The sequence below is a fragment of the Lissotriton helveticus genome, chromosome 8 (assembly GCF_964261635.1).
Source record: "Lissotriton helveticus chromosome 8, aLisHel1.1, whole genome shotgun sequence".
Classification (NCBI taxonomy): domain Eukaryota; kingdom Metazoa; phylum Chordata; class Amphibia; order Caudata; family Salamandridae; genus Lissotriton; species Lissotriton helveticus.
The window spans coordinates 875,987,389-876,004,498 of record NC_136069.1 but is presented as its reverse complement, the minus strand read 5'-3'; the positions used below and the strand labels follow the sequence as shown (position 1 = coordinate 876,004,498).

Genomic DNA, 17,110 nt, shown 5'->3' with positions numbered 1-17,110 from the left:
GCAACTATAACTGCAGAATTTCACTGGATTTGTGTGAGTGAAATCTGAGCCTAACTATAACTATAACGTCCTTATAACCTTTGGGCTTTTTTAGGTTAATACATGTGTTTTTTCTTTTACTTGAAGTCTACATGTAGCATTGCAAAAAAACCCAGGCACAGCATGACCATGCCAGGCTGGCCAACCAACCTTCACATTTGTCTGTGCGGTGCTGTAATGTGATTTCTGTGAAGTCTGAGATGTGGACACCCTCCTGCCTGAAATAAGAAAGAAACTGAAGAAATTTTTCTAAACATACTTCATAGGTAGCCACTTCTACATTCCTCATTGTAATTTTTCTACAATGTCCCTTTGGCTTTTGCCCTTATGTTTAGCACTCCTTTACTCCTCTGCTATGTTCACGCTATACAAATACCCCTACATACCTAGACATATTTACATCTATAGGAAATTGCAGGGTTCCACTTGACAAGAGTAGGACACCCAATAACTATTTCATGGAGTCCACCAATCAAAGTATTAAAGCTTCCGATGGAGGGTACACAGGAATTCCCTGTTAGCAGTCAGGCCACATAACATATGGAAGCTCTCCATAATAGACCATTTCTTTGTTGCGATAAGTATCCATTGCTTCATATTGGTGGGACTATGATACGCTTGCAGCATCAATAGGTATTATAAGCCTTCATAGCATACCGCTGCACAGAAAATCGAATAAGAGCTGCATACCCTGTAATATGGCAAAAGGTACTTTGTACATTTATTTCATTTGTTGTGAAACAAAAAGCCAGCCACATTGTGCTCTGTTTGATTTTCACTATTGTCAATGTTCATTTTTTCGATTCATTTGAAATATATTCGTATTTAATTTAATATTGTCACATTACAGTTTCAAATGAGGACATGAGGAAGTATATATTCCATATGTCAATTTTAAAGAAAAAAAACAGTATGTTCAAAATTTGAGCCCTTAATACTGTCAATGGAAAAAAATAAACATGGTAAACGTCATATATAAGCACTCCGATTCTCTGCCCTGTGCATTTGGTCTTACACTGCAGGTATTTGTGCCTAAACTGTCATTTGCTCTGTGCTGTGGCACTCGCTACACAACCACGATTTTGAGGAAAATGCACTATTTCTCATTTCTGTCCCTGTGCCAATTAGGATAGACTTGCACTATCTGGCCTATTTGCTATCATGTGTCATTCACCAGCAGGTGTGCTTCTTCCTTGTTCCAGTATACCAACCCTGACATAATGAAAGTTTTGTAGTCCGCTGCTAAGGCCTTTGCTATTGCCAGGAGAGTTGACAGAAACACTGGCTGGTGGCAGTTTCCCTTCTTGTCTATTGTCTTGGCCAAAGCTCGTGGGAGTGCCCAAGCACAGGGACGTCAAACTGTGAGGATGGTTGCTGCTCCGTTGAGCGTGCTAATGCAAAGACCTGTGACTTCTCAGTGGCCTCCACAGCACAACACAGAATGTGGTGCCACAGCACCAGCCACCTCTGGAGGTCCTTCGTCACCCTAGCAAATGCCAGTAGGATGGTGCGGCACATATCCAAATGTACCAGCACCACTGTTCTTCTTACAGCTACCTGACGCTGTGGCAGGGGACTTCTGCTCACAGAATGGCTGGCAGGTCGCGTATCATGGAACAGCCAATCCTCGACAGCGTTGAGTGTTTTCCTCTTTGTGACTAACCTCATTTTAACAAAACCTGACAGTATTTAAAATACTATGCCCAAGCGGATGTTGAGGAATTTTATACATACTAAAATTCGTTATATTCCTTCTTTATGCACTATTGTTTCAGTATTTTCATGTCACTAAGAAGACATAATTTGCATACCTTTTTATTTTTTGAAGTATGTCCCTTTTATGATATTTCTGCAGAGCTTGTAATTTAATGCATTATCCGAATAGCAATATAAAACACCCTCAAACAAGGGAAAAGTCTCCTAAATCTATAACATATTAATAATAATATATGCAGATGCTGATTGGCTATTAAAACGCTAAATATTTTTCAAGATTTGTCTAGCACTGTCCAGCTCACCAGTCTCATCAGCATTCTTTTCGTCAAATGTCGGTTCGTTTAAGTAGTGTTTATGAAAAGGTTAAATAGTGAGAGGAAGCTAACCTCATGCAGGGAATGCACATACTAAAAAACATACCTTTTTAAACTCAAAATAGTTTCTTCTGTCTGTGAAAACGCACAATGTTAATATTAATGCAGACACAGTAGCTGGTTAAATGTAATGTTCCGTGCCTTATAATTTCGTTTGTTATGTAAAGCTAACCATATTAGCAGTTGTATAGCTGCTAGGGTTCCAGTGGCGGCTAGTATGGAACTGAGGTGGCATGGCAGGGGGTTAAAAAAAACACCTCTGCACAGCTGCCATCCCTCCCCCTGTAAGCAGGAAGCACACAGGCCCCCCTAAGCCAATTACAACTCTGCTGTCACCAGCATGACTGCAGCATCATGATTGGTCTGAGCGGTCTGGTTTGGTGCTCAGAAAGGGAGTGGGAGCCTGTGCATGTTCTTCACCCAGGCTGTGCAATACAGCAAAATGGAGAAAAGTGTGCAAGACTGTTTAGCTGACCCTAGACGACCGGCAAACCGTCATGCGAACTTAAGTGCACCAACCACTGCTCCCCCTGCTGGCTGTGATGACAGCTAAGCCTGGACGTACCCCAAAACTGGTTTAGCAAGGAAAAATAAAATAATGATAACATTGTGTTATTTTCATTTTATTTTTACTTTTTTGCACTGCTAAAAAACAGTGGGGCGACGCTCCTCCACCTTAGCAGAGGAGCTGCCGCTGTTGGGTTCATAGACTATAAATGTATTCATTCTGCTCAAATGTCACGTGACATTTATCATTGAAGGATCATTTAAAATTCTTATGCTTATGGTAGCTAAGGCACTTGAGAAGTTTGAACTTCTCCTCTATGTCTTTCTTAAGTCGTTCAAAACCGAATAGTCTGTGATCAAGTTTGGAAAAGCTGAGCTATTAATAGAGAACCTTTTTGGACTTAACATTTCTTTTATATTCACTCTGGAAAGGCACCAGACAAAGAAATAGATTTTTGCTTGTGAGGGGTGCCGGGTTAAAAGCATTGGAAATTCAACTCCTTGAAATATCCATTGCCTGGTTATAGATTAGAAATTTCTTTATAGGTTTCTTCATACCTCTCTTAAATAGTGCCCTAGAGAGGTCATGTCAAGAAGGCAAGAAAGCATTTACAAGCACTTACACCTCCACCTATAAAGCTAGAACCTGTGCGATGCATGGATGGTAGTGGTAAAAGAGATCCCCGGGCATCAAGAATTATATTGTGCTTACACATACACAGTGGCATAGTAAAGGGGGAAGGAGAGGGAAGTCTACCCCAAACAGGACAAATTTTGGGGGCGGCGGCCTTCCCCCGCTCTTACCTGCAGCTGTCATGGGACGGTAAATGCAGGAATCGCCAGCATGCCCCCGATCTTACATGCAATCGCTTAGGGGCTGCAAATGCAGAGACCGACACAGGTGGCCAAGGGTCTAGCTACGCCACTGGACATACACCACCAATTCAGTTCTTTTTCCATAAGACACTGCTTTATATGGGCAGGTATAACAGTACTGAGTCTCTGCACTTCTTTGATTTGAAAGGCAGAGTACCTGCTCTACTGAAAATTGATACACTTCTCAGGAGCAAACAGGTACTCTAAATAGTGAGTACCAGCACTTCTATATTTGCATATAAAGCACTGATTAAGATATAGGGTCGTTGGCTGACTGGGGCTTGAACCCTGGGCATGCAGTAACCACCATCCTTGTCAGGTTGAGGCACAAGCCAATCCAAAATTAATCTGTGCTCAACCCTCTGGTGTCTTGGCACAGAGTAGACTTGCTTAACTTAGAGATTTTGACCTATACTTATCTATCTAGGTGTTGTCTGTGATGATCGATTTACATGGATCCCACTGAAAGGATCAATAAGATTAGCCCTGTCTCGTTCTATTGGGGCATTTTTGTCCTTCACCTCCAGAATTGGGAGTAAGCCTCTGAGTGCCTCGATTAAGATCTATTAGATAAAATCAGTTTCAGTTGCTACATTTGGCAGTGGTAAATGGGGATATATAGACACAGGGTAGCTTCAAGTGGAGGAGATTTGGTTCTGCAGACGTCTTTTTGCATTCCCAACTTCAAACACCCGCTTTTATGGTTCATGCAAAATTGGAATTGCCATACTTACCAGGTATTATTGCTCTGCATCTCTTGATCAGGTGGCTCACCATTTGGGTGAGACCTGAGAATTGTGTTAACAGGGAGAAACCTTTGTTTCTCCCTGTTAGCAGATTCAAGGGTGGATACCTATTAAATGGCTGGCATATACACACGACTCCCTTATCAAAGTAGGTAGAGCAGCACTGTTTAACTCACCATGTAATATCTTGAAAGCAGATATTTCTTGGACTTGTAGCAACTTGCTGTTACTGAGGAAAGCAGAGAGAGAGAGGTTAGAACGTAAGCAACCCTCAGTGTGATGGCATGCTTATATTCTAACAAGGCCCACTGTTGAACCATACTGCTCCATGTGTCTAATTTTCATCATCGGTTTCTCCTACCAGATTCTGGTTTAACCAATTTGATTTGTTGCTAGCTCATCCCAAGCCTAGCATTTTTCTGTGGTTTTTATGAAGTTCCATGTAGGACAATTTTATCACCACTGTTAAAGCCTTTGAATCACAATGGAGGGCAGACCACCTACAGGGACCCATTTAGGCCCACTGAACAAAGTACCTTAGTCCAGCTTTGCGGCGCATTGTGAAGGTCTGAATCGAAGATGTGTTGCGCAGCAGAAGCGATGAATCGGTTCCGAGATGCAGCGAGTCTGCAATGCGAGGTCCTGCGTCATCATCAAGAATCCTGTTGACAAAGGCTTGCAATTCAAAATGCCAGAGGCAAGGATGTGTTGCGTAGTGGGGGTGATGCATTGGTTCTGAGGAGCTGCAAGGCTGCAATGAAGAGTCTGGCATCGTCCACGAGACTGCCATGGATGAGGGATATGAGGACCTATGCCTAATATGTGTCACGTGGTGGTGGTTCTTATGAAAATTGTGATGCAATGGGGATCTTGGCAATGGGAAAACCCCATGCAGTGGTGCTGACAGGCTGGTCCTGCTTGAGGTTTGGCCATGCAGCAGAGGAGATGCGCTGGTTCCACTGGATCCACAGAGGCTGGCAAAACACCTTAGGACCTTTTTCAAATTTCCAGGACTGTGGAGGGAACACTTGGCAGGGTAGACTCACAGATGCCAGAGATCAGGTGCTGCGGTCCAGGTTGTTGAAGCCTTCTGTCCCTGAGGCTCAAGTCGGGAGGCCAGCCAGCAGTTGGAGTCATTCGGTGATCCTGGTCTCAACAGATGGAGGTCCAGTCATTCTCACCCAGGCAAGAGGGCGGCAGGCAGTAATCCTTCAGAGCAGTAGTCCAGAAGAGTGGCCGTACTTTCAGCAGTGCAGCAGGCCTTCATGGAAGAGTATCAACAGGTCCAAAAGTGCTGAAGAGCTGATGTCTCAGGTCAAATATTGATACTCAGTTTTGCTTTTGAAGTGGGAGAAGAATGCAAAGGCATGCCTTTGAAGTGCACAGTTGCCTTGCCTTCTTTGCCTTCTTTGCCCTGGCTCCAGACTAACTACAAGGCATATGTGTGAGAAGCTGGGTTTCTGTTGCAGTAACCCCCCACTTTTTGCCAGACTACTGATCACTTCGACTTGATGTGCCCTGGGTCCCTGCCAATCAGGTTCCCAGGGCCTGTGTTCTTTACCCAAAACTAACCCAAACCCAATTGGCATCTCTGGTCACAGGTCAGCCGCTGGTAAATGGTACCACAGGTACCCAGGGCACTGTGAACAGGGAAGACCTCTAAGGGCTTCAGCACTTATTGTGCCACCCTTAGAGGTCCTGTACCGTTTCACTCACTCATTGCCTTTGCAGGCTAGGTTTTTTGGTGCCGAAAAAAGTGGAGTCGACATGGCACACATCCCTGTGTGCCATGCCTACAACCCACTGCCCTGGCATAGATCAGTCACCTGTGTAGCTGGGTGCCCTATATCAGTGGTGAGGGTACAGGCGAATGAGCCCTGTTCCCCGACAGTGTCTAAGTCCATTCTTAGACATTGTAAGTGAAGTGTTGCCATTAAGAGTATATGGTGCTGGGAGTTTGTCATTACGAACTCCACAGCATCATAATGGCTACACTGAAAACTGAGAAGTTTGGTATCAAACTTATTAGCATATTAAAACCCCACCAGTTTGGGATTTAGAGGGCATCTTAGAGATGCCCCCTGAAAAACAACTAGCCTCCGGTGGGTCCCCTGACTGATACACACCAGCCTCCCACCATGAGACATGTTTCTGGACCCCTAGGGTAGGAGCCTTCGCTCCCTGAGCCCAGAAACAAAGCCTTTCCTGTGCAGAGGTGTTCTTACCTCCCCCAGGCCAGGAAGAACCATCTGTGGCAGGGGTGCTTCAAAGGCCTAGCAGCATTTTTTATGCGACCCCCAGCCCCTCCTACTATCAGGAGCAGGCCCCCTTCCATTCTCCCCTCCTTTTCGTCGGGAAGACAGTCAGGAAAAATTTGCCAACCCAGAAGGTGTGTCCACCTCTGCCAACCCCACCCCTCAGGGAGGCGAGGTAAAACCCACTCTTCAGTGTCCACCGTCTTGCAGATGGCAGGCACTCCCCAACCAGGATTAGGGATTGTGCTCACTCCCCCACGTGGGGTGAACACACTAAGGATGTAGTCACCCTAAGGTCAGTAGCCCATTGGGTACTGACCTCAAGACCCCTAAAACTCCCCCTAAACACTATATTTAGGAGGCAGACCTGAACCAAAAAGGTTCAACATCAAACGAGAAGAAGAAAAGAAGAAGGATCGAACAGCCGTGCCGTAGCTAACAAGAGCAAGACGCCCAATGACTTTGCGCCAGCCCTACCGGCTTGTCCCCACCTCAAACCTGCTCCAGCAAAATCCTGGTGTTTCCTGCAGCCAGCAACCTTGAGAAACCCAGAGCACCTGCCTGCCTTCAATCCCAAAGACTCTGTGTCCCGTGAACACTGGATTTGTTCAAACAACAGCTCTGCAAGGATCCGCAGGTTTGCACCAGATGCCCACGGCCCGAGTTCGAGTGGCCCAACACCAAGAGGAGGTCTCAGTGGCGATCCTGATCAAAGATCCGGTGACCCCTGACCTGCCTCGAGCCTCTAACCGCCGCCTGCAGCCTCAAACTGGAAGGTCCCCCCAACTGCAACCAGGGGCTGGTAAGAAGATCCGACCCTACAAGGCACCCTTGCACCCGACGCTCCACGACCTTGGGTGGCCCCGCCGATGGCGCCTAACCAACCCCCAACATCCCAACTTACCTCTCCATGTGGTGGTCGCACCAGAAGACCTTTGTCACCATGCCTGCAGTGCTTTTGCAAACCAGAGACTTCCCCATTGAAAGCTACAGAGCTTCCGACGCCAAAATAGCACTCTGCACCCGGCCGCCACAGTGCCGCTGAGGGTGCATCTTTTGTGCTGGCCTAAACCCACATTTGCCCTGAGCTTTAGTCATGACAAGCATGGTTGGGATTTGGAATATTCTGCAAGTCTGCATTATCTAAATCCAATTTCTTCAGTTCACTTGTTCACCTCCACAAACGTATTTCCGTGAACTGAGCTGCCAATTTCCAAATTCATGCATGGTTATAAACTAAATTGATTTGAGTTCTACAACATTGTTGGAAAGCATTGAATTAAAATGTAGATGATAGATATCATTCGTAGTGTGATAATTTTCTTTATGAGTGTTTATGAGTGACCTCATAAGTGTTACATAAAACTGTACTTTCTCTTTTTACGATTACAATGGCAATCATTATCAAAGCCAATAGTTCTGGCCTAGGTACCCACTAAGTGATTTTAAAAAAATGTATTCAGCTTTTCTAAACATATGCGAAGCGGAAAAAAATAGTGGCAAACATATAAAAAATGTAACAGAGAGTAGGTGGCAGAACAGGCCTTGACACTGAGATATACTTCTTTTCTGGTGGCTGTGTAGAGCACTTCTGCATGTCAACAGGTGTAAGCACTATGTAAACTCCAAAACCATACCACATGTGATCAAGAAAAAACACTGTCACTCACTGTGCGTGAGATATAATCGGTGAGCTGGACTGACCCATTGCCACATGCTGTATGCCTTGGTGGGGGATGTACGTCGTTACAATGCATGCTTTTACCGTGCATGCCTTTACGACGCAACTTTTACAACGCAAACCATTACAACGCATAGTGTTGAGGGGTGCTGGATAGTGAATAGTTTAATTTACTATTCCAACTCCAGTCCCCGTGGATAGCAGGGAAGGTGTTGGATAGTAAATTAAATCTATTCCCTATCCTAGAGCGCCCCCCAGCGCAATGCGTTGTAATGGTTTTTGTTGTAATAGTTTCGTCGTAAAGGCACTGCGTGGTAAAAGTTGCGTTGTAAAGGATGTTTCCCCTTGGTGGGTGGAATTAAGATTTGATTGACAGTTGAACAGATCAATAGAGAAGAGGTCTGACTGAATGAATGATATGTTTCCATTTTTTTGGTCATTATGTGGCCTACGAGGCAGCTAATGGCGTCTCGAGGACAGGACTAAAAATAAAATTGATGTTCCTTTTTATAACCAAAATAGGTCTTCACAAAATGATATAATTTTTTATTGTGTTACATTTGAATATATTTAAATTCTTTCTGTATGTACTTTTGTTTCACAAGGTGTAAACATTTTCTATCCAAACCTAAACATACATTAACAGGGTCAATGGCTATTAACATTCCCTCTTTTCCCCCAGGGTGGTAAAATTCCGATTCGGTGGACGTCACCTGAAGCCATTGCATATCGCAAGTTCACCTCAGCCAGTGATGCTTGGAGTTATGGAATTGTTCTCTGGGAAGTTATGTCATATGGAGAGAGACCATACTGGGAGATGTCCAATCAAGATGTAAGTCGATTGCACTTTGTGGGTAATGTTCTCAAAGACGAAGGCATGCTATGAAAGGAAGTGAAGCAGAAAGAGGCCAGGTAGAGATCAGAGTGATATTGCACCAAGGAAGAAAATGTCCATGTACAATGCTACTTTCTTTATTTAACATATAAAGGAAAATACATTCAAATGAAATGCATTTGAGGTGGTTTAAAACATTACCTTAAGATGTATGTAAGAATATTTCTATTGGCTTATATTGAAGAAAATATGCTTGGGAACAAGAAAGAGAATATTTGAGATATCATCAGGTCTGCTTGTGTTGCTGAACCGGCAAACAAATTGGAGACCAGCCGACCACCTGTAGTGAATCTTGCATGCTTTTTCTTACAATTCTCCAACTGTGTGAAAAACCACCCATATACGGTTCCCAGCGGCTTACGGTAATGCTAGAAGAGTGGAACACACTGATGGGAAAGCCAGCCGAGGGCCAGCATTTTCAAAACTTGTAGTGCTTAGGAGGGATACAATTATTTGGCCCTCTTGCTAGCTCCCATGTAATTTATATTGGACCTGCAGCAGGAATTATCAGCTCCATCAGAATTGTGAGATCCGCAGGAAACCCACAGAACCTTTGTGCCCCATGGGGGGACTTCATCTAGTGAAAGGCGACCTGAAATTATCAATTCCCGGCAATTCCTATTTTGTCAGGGGAACCACAGGGATCCAGTTGTAATCCTTGGTAATTTTGCAACATCTGAGTTATTAGGACTTCCCAGAATTGGTAAATCATGGTGCATGACATTACCACATGCAAATCTGGCAAGTTGTAAAGGTCTACGTTGTCCAAACTAAAGGATGCTTCCACCAAACCTCATAATATTCTTCCATTCCATCAGCAGAATGATACAGTGCATCAGAACTTAGATCTTATGCAATTGTCATCATTGCAGACAAACGTTTATGTTTCAGTTGTGTGCTGTCTTTTGCATACCCATGGTGACCAATGAATGAACAGGGACCAGTCTTGCCGAGAAACCACACATCACACAATTTGCAATAGTTAATTGTCTGCCCAGTGACTTTTGCCATACTACTATTTTGAGTTTAAGGAAAAAACTCTTGCATGGGGGCTCAGGAGTTGAATTCTTGCTGTTGACATCTTCTGCGACCTGCGGGTTACAAGTTCACATTAATACGAGGACAAACCGAAAAATTTAGTAAAAATACATTGGACAATAATAACATAGAGCTTAGAGACAAAAATGACCTATGAAGTGCTAAATATAAACCAACATGTTATTATCATTCAAATTTTAGTTTTCAGTATTTCTTTCATATTCACTCTAGCACCTACGGGTGATCAATTAGGACAACCTGTTCCTTTTAAAAAAAAGTGGTGAAATATTTAGAACTATACTTAAGCATTTCTTTTAATCGGCAACCTTCGTGAAAGTCAGACACTTTATCTTGATAAACAGAAAGCCCTCTGTGTTTTGCTTGTTTGCATCACCATTTACTTAGCAGATAAACTGCATGTGTTGCACCCAGAGCCAATTAAAAAAAATCAACATGTTTGACCATGAAACGTCTCAACTCCACGCCCTTGACACAGTGAATGCCTAAGACATTTTTTTAAGTTTCATTAAACTTTTAATTTTTTTTTTGCAGGTAATTAAAGCAGTTGACGAAGGCTACCGGTTGCCACCGCCTATGGACTGCCCAGCTGCTTTGTATCAGCTGATGCTCGACTGCTGGCAGAAAGACAGAAACAACAGACCTAAATTTGAGCAGATTGTCAGCATCTTGGACAAGCTGATCCGCAATCCCAGCAGCCTGAAAGTAATCGCCAATGCGGCGGCAAGGTGACACATTAGCGCTTGCCTCACACACACTCAAATGTGTTTGCTTTATGTGCCTAATTATAACGTGTTTGCTTTTGTCTACCTTCCCGTTCAAATTTATTCATTGCTTTCCATACATCAGAAGGCTCAGAAACAACTTTGACATCTGCTGGGTTTTCTTTTAAAGAAACAGAATTTTGGATAGTGTTCAGGAGACAAGAATTTGAATTTGATTAGCAAGGATTAAAATAATAACACAGCCGAAATGCAGTACTAAAGTTGCTGTCAACCTCGTCTCCACTTTAATTATCCATCAGTTAAAAATATTATATTATTTCATAGACACCCTTTAAGAATACTGGTGTTATTATACAGTGGAGAACTAGTTGGTATTTTAGTGAGTGAGCAAGTGAGGGGTTCAGGATGGTTCTAGAGCCAGCAAGATGGCTGTGCGATTTAAGTGCTCACCGCTGATGGCAGCTGTGGTCTGTAAATCACAAATTCGAATTCTTTCAATGTTGCCTCTATCTTTCTAGGGAGATACATTGAACAGTATTAAATAAGAGTGACTAAGTTATTTTCAGCTACTAGGAGTGATAGATGCAGCCCTATTTAAAGCATGTTATTATATTTATTGCTCCAAGTTATTTACTTCTACTCCTTTTTAATCTTCATTCACTGCTAATAATACCTGCACATAAATGATTTAGTTATGTGAACTAATGTGTTGGTAAATCTTGAGCTGGGCAATTAGCCTGTTATGTTATAAAAGCGGTGACTCGAACTATTGAAAAGAAGGGAATTGAGAAGAAAGCAGGGGTGCCACGGGAGCTGAACCTTTATCTGGAGGGTGATGCCTGCTATAAGTATGAATTAATACAGATCCAGATCCCAATCAGGGGCGTAGCTATCAATAGTGCAGCAGGTGCAGTGGAGCCCACGGGTGTGAGAGAAGCAGGACAGACTTTTTTCCCACCGGGCATTTCCCAGTCGGCCTGTAGCTTTGAAGGCCGGGTTTGAAACCCCAGGGTCTTTCCTGATGCCTCTGCCACGTTCCCCAGCTTCACAGGGGCATGACACCAGGCAGTGGAGGATTCAAGAGAGAGAGTAAGAGAGGGAGGGAGTGGGATGGTAGAAAGAAAGTGATCAGAGAGGAGGAAGAGAGAGAGGAGAAAAGGAGCGCCTGCGAATTGGTAGATGGTAATAGAAGAATGCAGCGGGTGATGAAGGGAAGAGTGCTGCTTTCAGCATTTTTGTCAGCGCCACAATAATAGCGGTTTTCTACTACAAAACCAGGCTTCAGGGCCCATTTACCTTTCTTGGATTACAGTCCATGGCAACTTTGCTACCCCATTGATCCCAAAGCAAAGTTTGTCTAATCATTCACTTAAAAGATTCAGAAATGTCCTTGCCAAGCCTCTCCCTCTCTGGTGTAAAATAATTTAGCTGGTGCCCAACATGCCTAAAATTATATTTTGTCAAAACTATTATAGTGTATTGAAGTACTTTTTCTCTTTGGCAACAAAAGAACCGCTTTTAAGTTGCAGTTTTCATTTAATTACAATATAAATAAGTAATCTAACACATTTCCAGTACGCTGAACATTCTAGGGGCGTATAGGGGTAATCTTGAAAAGAAAAGTCTAAAAACATGATCTGTGTTGTTTTTTTCTTTAAAACATCAAGTATAGTAAATGAAAACCATATGTTGTAAGTAAGAGAGCTGAAACGTTTAATGGACACTGGAGTTGAGATGTGAAACACAGTTCTAGAAGTCTAGACCAAGATGATGTTACATTTTATTTTCTAACAGTGACATTTAACTTTTCTGTTGTTGCGCTGCAGTTTATTTTGACCTTACAGCCAATGTTTTTCTTATTTTAAAGACTCAGCCACCCTGAGTTCATTGGGAATGTCACTAATTCCAGTTAAATTACCACTTTCTACATTTTCCAAGTAGCTCAGACTCTTCTCTTTGGTGGGCAGTCCAGCTGATAAGCAGGCTGGTTTGACTAATACATTTTAAATTCTTAATATCTTCTGTATACAGCTCTTGTGATATATTCTCCAAGGTCTTACAGTTATATTTCCTTTTGGGGATATTTGGATAATTCCAAAAACAGAAATATCTCCTTTCGGTGCTCTTAAAGCTAGAGTACCTTTGGTGATATATACACTTCTTATATACTGTTTACATCACTTTAATTAATCTTCCAATGTTGGCATAGTCCCCCTGTTTCAATATTCTTTTAACTTCATAATTTTTTTTCTTGCCTAAAGGGATCTATGTCTTCTACGTGCATCTTTTGGGTCACATTTACTATTTCCCCTCATTCCTTTATTAGGTTTCGACTTGGCGAGGGGCGAAGCCCCTCCCAGATCGAAATCTTTTGTTTTCAGTAGTGAGGTTCGGACCGCCTCTGTTTCCAATTGGCTAGCTCCATAAATGGAGACTAGCCATTGGGAGACAGAGGCTGTCAATCGCGCATTCTCTCGAAAACGCGATTCGGGGGCGTTTCTGGTGCTTTTTTTAAGCCCCGCCCCTTTGTCCCGGGCCGCGCTGCGATTGGCTGCCGGCCCGGGACACCCCCGTGACGTCATTCCCGGGCCGCGCTGTGATTGGCTGCCGGCCCGGGACACCCCCGTGACGTCAGCCAATCACAGCGCGGCCCGGGACCTGACTGGTTTTCCCAGTTGTTTAACCACCTTGGTCACCTCAGCGTGTCATTTGAACATCTACTATTTGCCATCTATTAATCGTGCAAAGTTAACCCTGGTTTCAACTGCAGAGAGCGGGGTGTGATTTGTTTTCATTCCCTTCCCCGTTCCAGAGCCCGTTCTTATGATGGAGTGTCTGTCCCTTTAAAGAGTTCTCTTCCCGGATGAGGTCAGCATGCCAGGTTTGTAGCAGACATGAACAGCGACGGGGAGCGCGATAATCACACTAACGTCTCTTTTTCTATCAAACACTCTTCCAAGAGTGTAATAGTTCTGCGTATGCGGTAAGGTAAGAAAATTCAAAGCTGAAGTGCAAAGAAGCATGTCCCCAGGGTGCAGTAAAAGCATGGAAACTCATTTAAAACAATTGTCGAAACTGTAAACACACAGAAGGGAAAAAATGTCAGTGTTTTCAGAAGAGGCGAAGAATGTCATCATCGCCTAATCCGCCGCATCTGTCAGGAAAGGCGCGGACTCCTGCCTGTCGGTTGTTTATTCGTGTGCTGTCCTGGACAATACATTATTCCATCTTGGCGAGTGTGTAAAGCGCTCCGTAGGCACTTGGCGGGTCAGCGCTATATTCATGCTAATACACAAAAATAAATACCTCTTTAAACACGACCACCTGTAAAAATGAAAATGGACAAGGATTGAGGTGGTTTCCGTTGTCTAAACAAAATGCCAAGGAGCCTTCTCTTCCTTTCTAATTGACTCTGTGACAGTACCCGTTTCTAACGGAACATTTTCTAGGGAAAAGGAGATAATATATTTAAAAGCTTACTGCACCGTGACTTAAACAACACTTTATAACAACACTCACTTGTGGCTCAAAAGATCTGTTAATATTCGGAAACTTATTTATAATCCATTTACATTGTTTCTGATTTGTCAACTTTTCTTTTGCCATTCGAACTTGTTGTATCAACAAGTTTCCCTTTTGATATCAAAAAGCATGCTTTTGTAATCCTGGCCGAGTTCCTTTCTCGCTGCATTACTACTACTCCATGCTCGTTAACTAATGTAAATCCTCCACTTTTGCTTGACCAACTTCCGGTGGGCTGGTTCTTTAGGAGGGCGAACTTCCTTACCTCACCTTTCCTTCCCCTAGTTCTATTTTCATGCCTTGCCTACCTTACTGTTGATTAACTGCTTCCGCTCCTGGGACCAAGTTGTAAAATCTGCCCGGGCGAGTTATAGAAGCGAGCCGGGTTCAGGAGCTGTTCCGGTGGTAGGACCGGAGAGCTCTGATTTGGGAGCATGGCGCGAGCGGCCACGGTGAGGGCAAGGATAGTATGGGCAAGAAGGGAAGCCACACAGCGCCTGTGGATGGCATCGGAGACCATGTGGGGGCATAGGGTTAACACCTAAGGAGTGGGCAGTACAAAGGAAGTATAGGTCATACAGACCAATAAGAGTAATAAAGTGCACTAAAGTCTGATAGTACAGGGAGCTTTTTTTGGCATCCAGTTAAAAGCAATGTGAGTCTTACTGAAAGCAGCTTTTACTATTTAGGGCTGCATTTGTAACAAAAATAGCTTATGTTTTCAGATTACTGCTGTACATTTTAGCTGAACATAACTTTACAGTACTTCTTTATCAACATAGGAAGGACAAAGGGATGAGTCAGCCCTGCAGGTTCAAACCTCAGCAGGTTTCTGCACAAGGCGTCCTAATCACTGAGCTTTTTTGCAAGCCGTTTAGCGCCACATGCATAATTTCAGAACGCTCACGAACGGCAATTTAAAAGTTAAAAGAAGCATAATTATTCAAAAGTGCAAATAGTCCTGCCTGTCATATATAAGTTGAATATTCTGGAGAGCAATACTTTGGTTTGGGCATTACATTAAATTTAATTTTAATGATAAAGTTCATGAAACTGGAAAAGAACAATTCAAGCTAAATGTCCACCAGCTCAGTAGAAAATGTGGCAAATGTAAAACTAAGAACAGGAATGTTGGGTAAAGCGCTTTATTAAAGAATATCGGCTCAAAAGGCACCCTTAGACACAGTGATCTTTGTAGCCCCAATAATAGCACCTTAGCTTTCAAAAAGCAAAGCTCCATCCTGCTCTCAGTAAAGAAGATGACACATGCTCAGCTCTGATGTTGAATTGGCTAAACAAAAAATTCTCTTAATCGGGAATGTTCTACTAGCTTCGTTCCTGTCCGTGGCTGCCGTTGAACTCTCTGCCTGCGCCTCACCCTGTCGCTCGGGATGCCACAGTACACCATACTCCATACCTATATACCTAGAAAATGCACGTCCCTGGCACCTCCAGGGCTGACTCCAGCGCCACCACTCCCTCAGCAATGGCCACTCTCTCAGCAATAGGTACATCATCAGATGTATTTGTGTTGCTAACCTGTGTAAGTCCACCTATTCTCACACAAATAGGATTGTTGCAATGTTGACCGCTAATAGCTTTTACATTAAGTTTTATAACATAACTTAAACACATTGGCAGTGCTAATAGCTCTGGCTAAACACTTACAATGTCCCAAAGGCGAGATCGATTGCATTGCAAATGCTTGTTGTTCATTGTATATGAAAAAAGCTAGTTGAGAAGCAGGCGCCCGACTAGCTCAGTCGGTAGAGCATGAGACTCTTAATCTCAGGGTCGTGGGTTTGAGCCCCACGTTGGGCCGATTAGATTTTTTAATTCATTTTACTTTTTATTACTTTAGATAGTATGCTTAAGGCACAATACATTAAAAAGCGCTGTTTCGTATTAAATATTTTGTATACATTATTTTTATGGTGTATTAGTGAAAACGTTGCTTTGCCCGTGGTCTATTTCGTACAGTATTTTTATGGTATGCTACACTGCTGAAAACGTTTACTTTGCAGTTAAATCGTGGTCCTTCTAGCGAACTAAAATACAGGCGATCGGTTTAGTATATAATAAAACAAATATATTCAGAAAAGATTACGACAACGAGGCTGTGCTGCATTTATAGTCAAATCACACTTAGATTCAGTATTAAATCCTAGAAAATACAAACCGGGATCTTCTAGGTTTGTCTCCTATTTTAGAAAAAAATAGTCTAGTGTCCACTTGTTTACGTTTTACAATTCTGGAACAAGGGTGGTTAAACGTTAAAAGGAATGTGTGTTACATTGCAATTATTCCTGTGTTTGCTCTAATAATCATTCAGAAATGATTTAGACAACTCTGAAATACTTTATGGGATTTCTTAGCATTTTCTGTTTTAGAGTAAGTTTCAGAAGGGACAACATTCCAGACTCCACTGCTGTTCTTTCTCATTATGTTTTTCGACCTGAGTTTATAAATACTCGTCAGCCCAATAAAAACAAGCATTGGCATAGCCAATAGGTCTCGTTTATTTTTACAGCGACTTTATCAAATGCCAAAGTGAAGTCAATAAAACAGTAAAAAAAGTGGCGGTTGGTTGTTCTGTATAGCTTGGTGGCAAAGGGCAGATAAAGCTATGATGTTATCAGTGGTCGCTGCATCCCCGCAGAACCCTGTTCGAAAGAAGGGTAGCAGCTCTATTTCTTCGGCCCAGCTTTTTAGCTTTTT

General features: G+C 43.0%; 1 protein-coding gene and 1 non-coding gene across 3 annotated transcripts in view; both read left to right on the top strand.

Annotated features, from left to right (window-relative positions):
* Positions 1–17,110, top strand: part of EPHA3 (EPH receptor A3) — a 960,369-nt gene that overhangs the window by 818,839 nt on the left and 124,420 nt on the right. For both annotated transcript variants that reach the window (XM_078657673.1, XM_078657672.1), the window contains exons 14-15: positions 8,877–9,026; positions 10,680–10,873. In XM_078657673.1, the coding sequence (XP_078513799.1) occupies positions 8,877–9,026; positions 10,680–10,873 (344 nt within the window). The remainder of the gene's footprint in view (positions 1–8,876; positions 9,027–10,679; positions 10,874–17,110) is intronic.
* Positions 16,141–16,213, top strand: TRNAK-CUU (transfer RNA lysine (anticodon CUU)). The gene has a single exon. It is a non-coding gene; the product is annotated as a tRNA-Lys (tRNA).